We start from the raw sequence: 12500 nt of genomic DNA, 5'->3' as shown, positions 1-12500 counted from the left end.
CACAAAAACAACATCTCTTAAACGCACCATCATACTCTCGTACACACACCACTATCGTCTTTCACAAACAACTATAATCTAATAGAACATTATAATAGTGTATGTGAAAGAGGATAGAAGTATGTGTGTAATCGGTAAACAATGTATGTAAGAGAGAATAATAACCTATATAAGAGGGAATAGTATTTCATGTTAATAACAATAGTCATATATGTAAAACAGAATAGCAGTGAATGAAAGGCCGAATAATAGCTTATATAAGAGGTAATAATAGTTCATGTGAAAGACTATAGGTATGTGTATAAAACAGAATGATAGGGTGTGTGCATAAGAATAGTTATGAGTGTGAGAGAGTATGATTGAAAAGGAAGTGAGTTTGATTGAAAAGGAAGTTGGACTAAATTCTCAGTTCCTGATTGGCTCTACATTTTTCGTTTGACGGGCACCGCCCACAATGGCAGTAGAATGCTACTAATTTTCGCTATGCAACCTGAAGAGTAAGAGGGTCAAGTCCGTCAGAAAGCAATGACTGTAAGTGTAAGTGTAAGCCTTACCCCTAGATTCCACCGGGTCCGTCTGCGGCGCGTTACGGGCGCGTTACGGGCGCGTTACGGCTGCGCCGCGGTGCTCACGGCGATCGCGGCCACTCTAGTCAATGGGTGTTATTCCACCACACGCGGCGCGTTACGGCTCAGAAGCGTCCCAGAAGCGGCTCGGCGCAGGGCTCCTCTAAAATTAGGATCGAATCCTATTTTTGTCGCGGCGCAGCCGTAACGTAAGGTCGGGCAGGCAGGAAGTGGAACTTTCAGAGCATATATAGCATATATATATAGATATATACACACACACAAACTAATTTTGCAGACCCTATCCCTCCGTAGTCTTTCAAGTAGGAGGAGAAATGCCAGCGTTCTCCTCCGGTTTACAGGCACTGTGTAAATTATATATATAGAATAATTATGATGATGAATGCATTTTTTTACCACTAAAATACAGCAACACATCTTTGATTCATGTCGTTTATAACTGGAATATTACAGTTATTATTAACTTTGTCTGTACAAAGTAGCCTGTCCAGGAAATATGCCCAAATCAACAAAAACTGCGAGCCGGCAGGCAAGACGCTCCGCTTCTGAAATGCTTCTGAAACGCGCCTGGTAGAGTATGACGCCGGAGGAGGCCGGACCAAAACCGCAACGCGGCGCAGACGGACCCGGTGGAATCTAGGGGTTACACTTACACTGTAACGGACCGTCTCCACAGCAGCGTTAAAAAAATCTTGGAGGTGGGCGTATCTGAGGCTTGGGGATTTTTTTGCGATCAACCAATCACATGAATCTCCCGCCCGCGACATACGAAGCCAAAAAGCCCGAAGTAAACTGGATATAAACTCCCCAAAACAGGCGAAAACATACCACTGTCTCTGCCACCTCCCTCCATGCCTGGCTCCTCCGGTTTATATCCCGGTAGGTAAATAGGGTCTGGTCATAAAGCACCGGGTGATTGATTCGCTACCGCTAATTTCTCCTCCATTTTTTGGAATATGAGGAAATGACCTGCGGTATGTCTCTCCCAGCATACACGCCGTTTGATTGGCTAGAGCTTGAACTGCCAGATTTGCGTACACGGGATTTGATTGGCTGCCGCTTCCACCTCAGCTTCAAAAGTTGAACATTGTTCAACTTTGAATCTTGAAAATCCTGAGAATCTCCGCTCGCCTGCCCACAATGCATTTCGGCGAAAAGTGAGGGAAAGTGACGTCACCCCATTCAAAGTGAATGGGCAGAAGCGTTTCAAGATTTTTTAACGCTGCTGTGGAGACGGCCCGTAAGGATTAGTAACATGTATTGTGTTTATGTGATGACATTTGGAGATGTTTAAACTCAATGAGAAAATGCGTTAGCATTCGCGCTAGCATTAGCATTCGCGCTAGCGTTAGCATACACGCTAGCGTTAGCCATACTAGCCTGTACACCTATGCTGTACACATGCTTATTGAACAGCTAGTGTAAATAACCCCATTTGTGTTCTGTGAGACTGAAGGGGATGTCGCATTGTTTTTGTTGCTTTCGTTGCAGTTTAAATACGTCTTAAATGTAATTTAGGTTAACTTCCTTTTTCATTTAGATGCTTTTATTTTGAAGGCCAGTTAACGCTGTTGACAGGAAGTTGTTGTTGCTATGGAAACAACATGACTGCGAAAAGAAATATCTTCTCTAAAGACGGAGAAAGTAAAGAATAAAGTATATGTTTAAATGTTAGCACCCCCCGAAGAGGCACAAGGTTGGTATTTACTATAATATAAAATTGTAGGTTGTGTCCTAATTCGTTTATAAGCTGTTTTGTAGCTTTGCTGTCTGTAGTGTTTATAGTTAACTTTTGGTAGTATGCCAAAGTGATTCTAATACGGATTGAGCCTAAATGTATTTGTTATTTTTGTGTCTTTATAGCTCTTACGTTGACTCTGGAGTTTCAATAAATTCTAAATCATCAGTAAAGTCTACGACCATATTTCGGAGGGATATGCTACAGCTAGCATTAGCTATATTTACCTTGTTTACACTTAGCGGTCCTAAGTGTTAATCTGTGTATGTTACACTTGCATGTATGAGATCATTAAGTGCCTTGTAACTTCTTTTTGTATAGTTTCACTCCGTTTGAATGTCAGTGGACTGCAAATAATTAAATAAACGAGCATGGCTGCTCATTCCCTGGCTCTCAAAAGAGTTTGGCTGGCTGTTTAATCTATGTTCACACTGAGACAGTACAACACAGAGAGAACAGTACACCTATTGTGTAAAGCAGGTCACACAGTATGATCACAAATACATAAACTCTGTTAAAAATCAGTTTTTATTAAGAAGTATTCAGGCTGCATATGTGTTCTCAGCCTTGGAGAAACTTGACATGTTTTGGTATGTGTCTGAACCTCTCTTTAGTGGTTTAATAAAACATATATTTCAACATGTGCCTACTTTGTTCATGTGCTGTTGAGGTTCATTTCAGTAGTTGTGTGCTATAATGTATTTACAAAGTGTGAAGAGGAGGCAACTTTAGAATAGGGAACCTGTTCAGGTCAATTTGAGTCAAACTACTAGCTTATTGGTTATGAACAAGACTTCACTTTAAAATAGGGAACATGTTCTTCTGTGGAGGCGTGTGGTGCAGTGAGTTGTGTGTAGGTTCGGTCACAGGTTCAAACCCCACTGCAGTCAGCATGTCGTTGTGTCCCTGAGACACTTCACCCCAAATTGCTCCTGTGGGGATTGCCCACAGTACTGAGTATGTAAGTCGCTTTGGAGAAAAGCGTCCAACAAGTAACATGTAATGTAATGTAATTCTTCGATAGAAATACCTAATTTTGAGTTATTTAGACTTAATTAACACTTATAGTTTCATGTCTTGTTACATAAGGATATATCATATTTGTTAAGTGTTATTATGGGAGAATTACTATTCTTGTGGTACTACTGCCTTATTAGGCCCACATTGAGCATATTAAGACCAAACAACTTCCTTACTTGCAATAAGCACCAATTAGAGGGTTATTGAGGAAAAACTCTCAGCTAATGGCTTATTACTTGTAGAATATGGTCATGTAGAATAAGGCATTAATAAGTGTTTTATAATGACTAATAAAGAGCCAATATACTGCTAATAAGCATGTTAATTAACAACTAGTTGATGGCGAATTGGTGCACCTTAATATAAAGTGTTAACAAAAGTTCTTATTGCAGCTCAAATGTAGCTAACAGTGCTCTGAGCAGCTTCAGGCTTTGTTTTCAAGGCTGTAAACCAGTCAAGGAATGAATATTTAAACTGGCTTCCTGTTGGATCAACCTGACTTCCTTTTAAAGTATACTCTCTCAGAACCAGTACAATGTCCTCTCACATAAACTGCCATAAGCTCTCAAAAACACAAGCATTGTCTTTCACATACACTATCATTCTCTGTCACACACACACTACTATACCCTCATACATACTACAATCCCTCTCTCACATACACTATCATTCTCTCACACACACACACTACTATACCCTCATACATACTACAATTCCTCTCTCACAAACACTATCATTCTTTCTCACACACAAAGTTTTCTATCTTGCATACACTACTAGAGTATTATATTGTAGTATAATGTTGTCTGTAAGTGGGAATAATAGTGTATCTAAGAAAGTACAGTTTGGTATGTAAGTAAGTTTGATTTATGGCCCAGACAAAAGTGTGTGAAAGAGAGTATGATTGTGCGTGAAAAAGTGTTTAGCTATATGTATAAAAGAGTTTAATGGTGTATGTGTGAGATTCTGATATTGTTTGTAAGACCAAGTATGAGTTGTGAGCTAGACGGCCTCATAGAGAGCAGCTCACACACACACACACACACACACACACACACACACACACACACACACACACACACACACACACACACACACACACACACACACACACACACACACACACACACACACACACACACACACACACACACACACATACACACTTCAGGGGACATTACATTGACTTGCATGCATTTCCTGAAGACTTATCCTAACCTCAACCATAACATGCCTAACCCTAACCAAGTCTTCACCCTACAATTAATGATGTCCCCATAAGGGAGGCCAGTCCCTACACGTGACTGTGTAAACAGATGTAGGTCCCCACAAGGATAGTAATGCTAGGTCACACACACACACACCCACCCACCCACCCACCCACCCACACACACACACACACACACACACACGCACACACACACACACACACACACACACACACACACACACACACACACACACACACACACACACACACACATACACACACACACACACACACACACACTAATACTTTGTATATCATTATAATTATTAATGATTTATGTATTTGTATTATTATAATGTTTTATTATTATATTAACTAGTGGTATTTAAATGAACATTTTGCAAGTTCCACATTTAAAACCTTGACTAGATTTTTTTATATTTATAACTTATTTTTGCAACTCCTAACAAGACTTTTACTCTGTAGTTTTTCTACTTTAATCCCTAATAAATTCACATGTATTATTAACCCCCTGTAGTACCAGTCATCTCCACAGGGGGCACCAGAGAGCAGCTCAGATATTCACTGCCTCTGTGGTACACACTAAATATTGCAGTACTTTGTATTTATTGTTGATGCTGCAATAAAACACACGCACACACACACACACACACACACACACACACACACACACACACACACACACACACACACACACACACACACACACACACACACACACACACACACACACACACACACACACACACTTACTCTCGTGTGAAGGTTCGAGTGACAGGTGAGCGGACAGGGGGCGGGACTTCCTGCCAGTCCTGCTGCAGAGGGAGGTCCAGAGGAGCCGGCTTCACTGGAAATTACAGGTGTAAACGGGTCAAATAGTTCTCAAAATAAGACATTAATTAACCTTATAATAAGTAATCTGCTCCTGCTCTTTGTATGACTGTTCTGAAAAGTTATTTGTTAAAAAAAAGCATAGAAGACATGAGCTAATTAAATACTAATGAGGCATTTTTTGAAAATAAAACCTCTTTAAACAAAATGCAATCTGCAGTGAAGCTGTTACTAATATTGAATGCAAATTTAATAAACTACATCACTGTGTATGTGTGAGAGTGTGTGAGAGTGTGAGAGTGTGTGAGAGTGTGTGTGACTGTGTGAGAGTGTGTGAGAGTGTGTGAGGGTGTGTGAGAGTGTGTGAGAGTGTGTGACAGTGTGTGAGAGTGTGTGTGACTGTGTGAGAGTGTGTGAGTGTGTGACTGTGTGAGAGTGTGACAGTCCGTGAGTGAGAGCGTGTGGGAGTGTGTGTGTGTGTGTGTGTGTGTGTGTGTGTGTGTGTGTGTGTGTGTGTGAGTGTTTGACAGTCCGTGAGTGAGAGTGTGTGAGAGTCACTGAGAGTGTGACAGTGTTTGTGAGTGTGTGTGAGTGTGTGTGTGTGAGAGTGTGAGAGTGTGACAGTGTTTGTGAGTGTGTGTGAGTGTGTGTGTGAGAGAGTGTGACAGTGTGTGTGAGAGTGTGCGAGAGTGTGTGTTTGTGAGAGTGTGCTGCAGCCGTGTTGAGCAAAGTGGAAGCAGGTAAATAATTCAAACTAAAAGAGGCCGGAGAGAGGTGGGAAATGTTAATGTCTAGAATAAAATCTCATAATAAAGATGTTTCTGTACCTCTGGTTCTGTGTCGGGGCTCTGCAGCAGACTGACTGTCCGTCCTCTCTGCAGACTGACTGTCCGTCCTCTCTGCAGACTGACTCACTCCTGCAGGGGTTCACAACATAAAGAAGCAGAAAACCATCAAACAGGATTCACTATACAGCAGATGCATGAATGGGAAGGCTGCTGTTTACTTTTTATGCAACAACAGTCTCTCCGTAAAGTGGTGATTCCTTTCATTCAATTTCTTTCAAATAACACCATAATAAAATACTCACCTCTGCGCTGTGGTTTCAGGTTGCGGTGGATGGGGGGGGGCACGGCCTCTCCTCCCGCGGTGGTGTTCCTCCGGAGGGGGGGAGTGAGGGGGGTGAGGGGGGAGAGGGGGGAGAGGGGGGAGTTTCTGAAGCCCAGGTGAGCCGGGGGGGGCACCTGTCGGCCCAGAGACGCCAGCTCACCTGAGGCAGGAGGGGGAGAAAGAGGGAGGGACGGGGGGAGGGGGGTCATCGGGACGTAGTTAGTGTCCTGGAGGGGGGGGGAGTCGGAGCGAGGAGGGGGAGGCGCCCTGCAACAGGAGGAGAGGAGGTGAGACATCAGCGGGACTTTTTATAATTTATAATGAGATTTCTCTTTGCATTTTTGGGACTTTTTCCATAATTTTGGGGGGATTTTTCAGATTTTTACAAATACTATAGAATGTTATTTATTTCATTTTTACATTTATTTTTCATGATTTTCTTCCACACAGAGTTTTGGGTTATTTTTCTGAATTATTCAATTATTTAGGGATTTGTTTTTCAGATTTCTTTCAGACTTTTTTCACATGTTATCAGAAATGAATCTAATATTTTGGGAAATGTTTTTAACACATTCTTTTGGCAATTTTTCTTATTTATTCAAACATTTTAAGGATATTTTGAATGGACTTTTTACATTTATTTTTATGATTTCCAGACATTGCCCACATCTTTTTTCAAATTATTCACATTTTTTTGGGACATTTTCTTATACATCTTTTGGGGTATTTTTTGAATACATTTTTCCGCATATTTAAAAAGATGATCCACATATTTTTGGGACTTTTTTAATACAATTTATCGGGTATCTTTCTGAATGTATTCACATATTTTAGGATACCCATTACACAGTATTTTACTGCACAAATACACACATTTTGCAGAGCCTTATCCTTTTCTAATATGTTTTTCAGTCTTTTTACACATATTTTCTGAATTCTTTTTATACATTTTTGGGGTATTTCTTGACACTTTTTTGACTTTTTATGGTCATATTTCTCCCTCATATTTTTCTACTTATTTTACCAATATGTTTCGAATATTTTTCTAACATTTTTAGACGTATTTCTGCCTCACCTCGGTGCTACAGGAGGCTCAGTGGGGGCGGCGCTCATAGGAACATAATTCTCATCCACATCCTCGTCTTCAGAGCCCAGAGGCACCAGGCCTTTATTCATCTGAGGGATAGATAGCATGATTAAATATAAAATAATGAAAACAGAACTCATATGTTATTTTATTCTGGAGGTTTCCACTCACGAAGTAGCTGTTGAAGCACTCGCTGAACTCGAACATGCTCGCTCTGTCCGACAGAGACCCAGAGATCAGGTCTGAAACACAGAAGACAGGTCAATATTTAGGGAAAAAAAAACCTTTATTTATTTACCAAAATACCAAATAATTCCTCTAAATGTTGCATGATTAAAAATGCAAAATGATTTCTATATACAAGAACCACTCATGCATTTAAAATATCATTATCAGCTGAATTAGTCAAACTTTAAGACAAGAGGAAGGTCAGGAAACTGAGGAATGGTCTGTGTTTAAGGCTGGACAAAACAATCCTGCTGATAGAAACTGTAGGGGATTAAAGGTCTGGTTTTATTAAATTAATTAATTCAGATTATTTAATTATGCAAACAGGAACAGAGGGTTTATTGGAACAAACACTGCCAGTTCTGCACAATAAGACTCTTGTTTGGTGCCAGGTTTAAACTCTGCAGGGTCAGAGTGACACAGATTCTGATTCACATTGTTAATTAATCATTTAATACAACTCTCTGAAACAAGAGTGATATTTGTTAGAGCTAAACACAACATATAAGGTAGGTTTAATGTTTTTAAAGGTCACCTATCATGCTATTTTTAGGCAATAGCATAGGTCTCAGATATATAAAAATATATAAAAAACATGTATTTTAAGTGTTTTGCTCAAAATACCAAACAGATCACCCATTCTAGCCATATCCCTCTATTTCACTTCCTTTTTCAAAAGTGCTGATTTGGTGTATAAAGCTTTAAAAAAAAAAAGAAATTGATTAAAAAAAAAAAAGAGGGGGCTGAGCTCATGCGGGACCCGGCAGCTACTGTCTAAACTAAATACTGCCGTGATGAAACGCCATATCATGGATTATCAAGGATTGTTTCTGAAACAGTATGGAGCTCAAAGGCTTTCTCTCTTGCCGGTTATACCACAAGGTGAGTTCCTTTTCATTTCCTGCTTCTTCACACACATGCTCTCCAGTACAGGTTAGCTCTGAGTGTTAGCGATGCTAATGTAAACACCGACCATATTACGTCCAAAACAGTCGGGCATTGTTTCTGATAGCAACGTTTCTGGCGTCATATCGGCCGCAAATCTGGATCAGCTCCGTTGTAGCCCCGTTTTTAGAGATTTGGGAACGGAGGAAAAGAGAGAGGGTTTTATTTTCTGACGCTGCGTGAGTTCCCCGACACACCGGGGACACATATTTATGTAGAAAAGACATCAGAAAGTGCATTTTGAATGATAGGTCCCCTTTAAGACTTTTTAATGCACACAAAATGCATCCTACACCTTCCACTATTCATGTCGATGCTTGAAAACCCCCCGAAATATAAAATGAAATAAACTTTATTAATATATTTTCAAAGACAGGACATTTAACTTGTGTTTTACTAAATGTTTTATTTATTTTTAAATCGTTACCTTGACTAAAAAATATCTGGGATCATGTTCCGACTCAACTCAACTCAATATATAACGTAGGTTAAGTGTTTCTAGACTTTTTAATTCGTAAATAATGTATATTATACTATTAAATATTCATGCTGATGCTTGTGTTTTTTATTTAACTGTTTTAGAGGGTACATTTGACAAATATTACCTTTAAGTATTAATGAGGAAACTGCAAAAAACTGCAAACAAACATTTTCTATAATTTTGGGGAACGTAAGAGGTTTGGGCAAAGGGGATCCTTCCGCCTTAACCTTTTGTTTGTAAAAATGTGCATCTGCATGTTTGTGTCGTCTTGAGAAAATAGCTTGAGAAATGTATATGAAGTTGCTCACAATAAAACAAAATATCAACATTTTCTCACCAAAATAAAGGATTTAACGTTAATGAATCACTCCTCTCACCTGTGTGAGCTGGGTGTCTAATTTTATGGACTTTTTACATACATTTTTTATGATTATTTTCCAGAATTTATCAACATACTTTCTCAAATTATTCAAATATTTTTGGGATTCTTTTTTTTATAAATCTTTTGCGGTATTTTTCTGAATTTATTCAAATATTCTATGACATTTTTTACGTTAATGAATCACTCAGACCTTTTTCACATTTGACCAGAAATAGATTTAATATTTTTGGGAAATACATTTTTGTATGTTTTTTCAGATTTTTCCAAATATCTATCGACTTTTTACATTTATTTTTTACTATTATTATTTTCCAGAAATTATCAACATATTTTTCTCAAATTATTCACATATTTTTGGGACATTTTTTATGTGGTATTTTTCTGAATTTATTCAAATATAACATTTCTTTACGTTAATTAAATATGACTCCTCTCCTCTCACCTGTGTGATCAGTGATGGTGTTGCTCCTCGTCTCCTCTCCTCCTCCCTCCCTCCCTTCCTCCCTCCTCTCCCTCTCTCGGGGTAGTGTTGCTCTCCCTCTCCCCCAAGATGAGCTCTCTTCCTGGGCCGCGGCGCTCTGAGGTTTGGGCGGTCGTGGAGGGGGAGTCGGGGTCAAAGATTCAACGTTAGGGGAGGAAAAAGAGGGGAGACGAGGGATCTGATACCCACTATAGGAGAGAGTTTGGGGGAGAAAGAGGGAGTCACAGAGGGGGAGAATATCCACGGGTCGCAGGAGGAGATCTAGAGAGTGTTTCCGCGGGTGAGGAGACGGGTGACAGCGAAGTTTACGTCTCTGGAGCTCAGAGGTCACGAAGGGGGAGGAAGAGGAAGAGGAAGAGGGAGAGGAGGAGGAAGGGGGGAGGCCGTTAGGAAGCAGGGAGGGAGAGGAGGAAGAGGACGAGGAAGAGGAAGGGGGAGGGAAGTCGTCGGGTTCGAGAGACGTGGAGGAACCCAGAGGAGGCCTGAAGACAAAGAGAGGGAATATGTGTTATTATCGTCTTCTAAAACAAGTGACATTTGACCTTTTTAGAGAGATTTAGCAAAAAGAAACCACTTCTGGGGTCATTTGGGTGGATTTTCCATATCTCTGACCCCCCTTGCCCGATTTTGATGGTTGACACCTCTTTCTGACCATTAGAGCCAATATAATCAAAGGGAGAGTCCCCCACACACACACGTTGTGAAGAGAAAAGGTGCAGGCTTCGCGCATGTAATTTTCAATCAGAGTGAACCTATCTCTAGCTTTGACATCTGGAAACGGAAAAGCAGTTTTAATGCTTATGGATTATCAGAAATCATTTCAAAGGGACACAGACACATTAGATTAACCTATGGATTAACTTCAGCAGCGTTTTTATCGTTTTAATGCCATTGAAGACCACTTTGGAGAGACTACAGAGCCAAGGTAAAAATGTTAGCATTTTTAGCTACCTAGCGTCACCTGTTTTGATGTCCGTTTTTGCTTATAACGTCGCAAATACGTATAATTCAGTGGTAATGTCGGTGTCAAACGATTCTGTGTCACCTCACGATGTGAATCGATGTGTTGGATGTGGTGAAAAGATAAATAATAAGGTTTTGTGAGTGATTTTCGGTGCAGTAAGGTGTTAGCATTTTTCGCTCGTTGCTAATTCAGAGGCTCAGTGTTAGCATTGTGGGTTTTCTTTTGAAAAATAAATAAAAATGATCTGTTAGATGAGTTTCTTCCCGTTACATGGATATAAAACATTCATAGTTTTATTAAATGAACATGCCCTCAGAACATTTCCTGCAAGATGTTGCGGCAGTGCCCCGGTACCGGGATCTCTCGGGCTTCACAGGTTAAATCTTTCCTTCCATTCCTTCTTCTTTCCTTGTTCTTACCCATCACCGTGTGTGTGTGTGTGTGTGTGTGTGTGTGTGTGTGTGTGTGTGTGTGTGTGTGTGTACCTGGTGTGACACTGTGATAACCACTGATATTCTTCTTCTTTGTTTCCGTCGTGCTGCAGGTTCCTCACATTCACCGGGTCGTAGGGGGGCGGGACTAAACGCGTTACCGGGGTTACACAGGTGACGTTACGGAGGGGCGGAGTCATGGCAGCGATGGAGGCGGAGCCAGAGACGGCGGGTCTTTCTGGGACTGTGGGGAGGAAAAGTTATATGCAGTATGACACATTATCCCGCTTATTACACGACCAGATACTAAACAAACTAACGACTCGACTCCCAATATTAATTGAAATTACTTTATTGACTTAAAAATTATCTTATTTATTCCGCTTTTCTAAATACTCAGAGACATTTTGACAGAGAATAACACAAAAACGAAGAAAATGCGTAAAGAGACAAACAGAAACAGAAAAAGAGGGATCGTGTTATAATCAGGGTCGTGTTATATTGGGGTCAATACGGTGTTTAAATATGTATGTTTGTACCCTCTTCAGTGGGGTTGAACCCACACAGCAGGCAGATGCAGGACACCCAGCGGTTCATGTCCTCCTCGGACTCGGACACCAGGTACCAGACCCTCTCCTCCGTCCGCAGGTCGAACACGAAGCTGCTCTCCAGCTCCTTCTTGGTGAACGTCAGCCCGGCGTCTACCTGCAGGAACGCTCAGCTGTTCATCTGTGTCATTATACTTCTTTGTGCTCCAGTCAGTCCTCACAGTAAATACAGAGCTGAATCCAGATCAAATGCACGCTGAAGGCTCTTTGAGCAGGTTTTCTCTCACTGATTGTGCTGTTATGTTAAAAGTTTGTTGTTAGTTTTTCATGTATTGTGTCTTGATATTTGTCTGTTGATGTTACACATGGAGCAGCTGTGATACAAGTCACATTTCAGACTTGATCTGACCATTAAAGTATCATCGTATCATATCGG

General features: G+C 40.5%; 2 protein-coding genes across 2 annotated transcripts in view; both read right to left on the bottom strand.

Annotated features, from left to right (window-relative positions):
* LOC117497658 (GRB2-associated-binding protein 1-like) overlaps positions 1 to 12500 on the bottom strand; it is a 22004-nt gene that overhangs the window by 3707 nt on the left and 5797 nt on the right. The window contains exons 3-10 of the mRNA XM_034149658.1: positions 12056 to 12221; positions 11571 to 11760; positions 10083 to 10603; positions 7776 to 7846; positions 7593 to 7693; positions 6498 to 6784; positions 6235 to 6324; positions 5330 to 5423 (exon numbers count right to left, since the gene is read on the bottom strand). Of these exons, the coding sequence (XP_034005549.1) occupies positions 5330 to 5423; positions 6235 to 6324; positions 6498 to 6784; positions 7593 to 7693; positions 7776 to 7846; positions 10083 to 10603; positions 11571 to 11760; positions 12056 to 12221 (1520 nt within the window). The remainder of the gene's footprint in view (positions 1 to 5329; positions 5424 to 6234; positions 6325 to 6497; positions 6785 to 7592; positions 7694 to 7775; positions 7847 to 10082; positions 10604 to 11570; positions 11761 to 12055; positions 12222 to 12500) is intronic.
* Positions 1 to 12500, bottom strand: part of LOC117497659 (carbonic anhydrase-like) — a 37416-nt gene that overhangs the window by 22134 nt on the left and 2782 nt on the right.

The sequence above is a fragment of the Trematomus bernacchii genome, unplaced genomic scaffold (genome assembly GCF_902827165.1).
Source record: "Trematomus bernacchii unplaced genomic scaffold, fTreBer1.1, whole genome shotgun sequence".
NCBI classification, from domain to species: Eukaryota; Metazoa; Chordata; class Actinopteri; order Perciformes; family Nototheniidae; genus Trematomus; species Trematomus bernacchii.
This window is presented reverse-complemented; position numbering and strand designations above follow the sequence as displayed.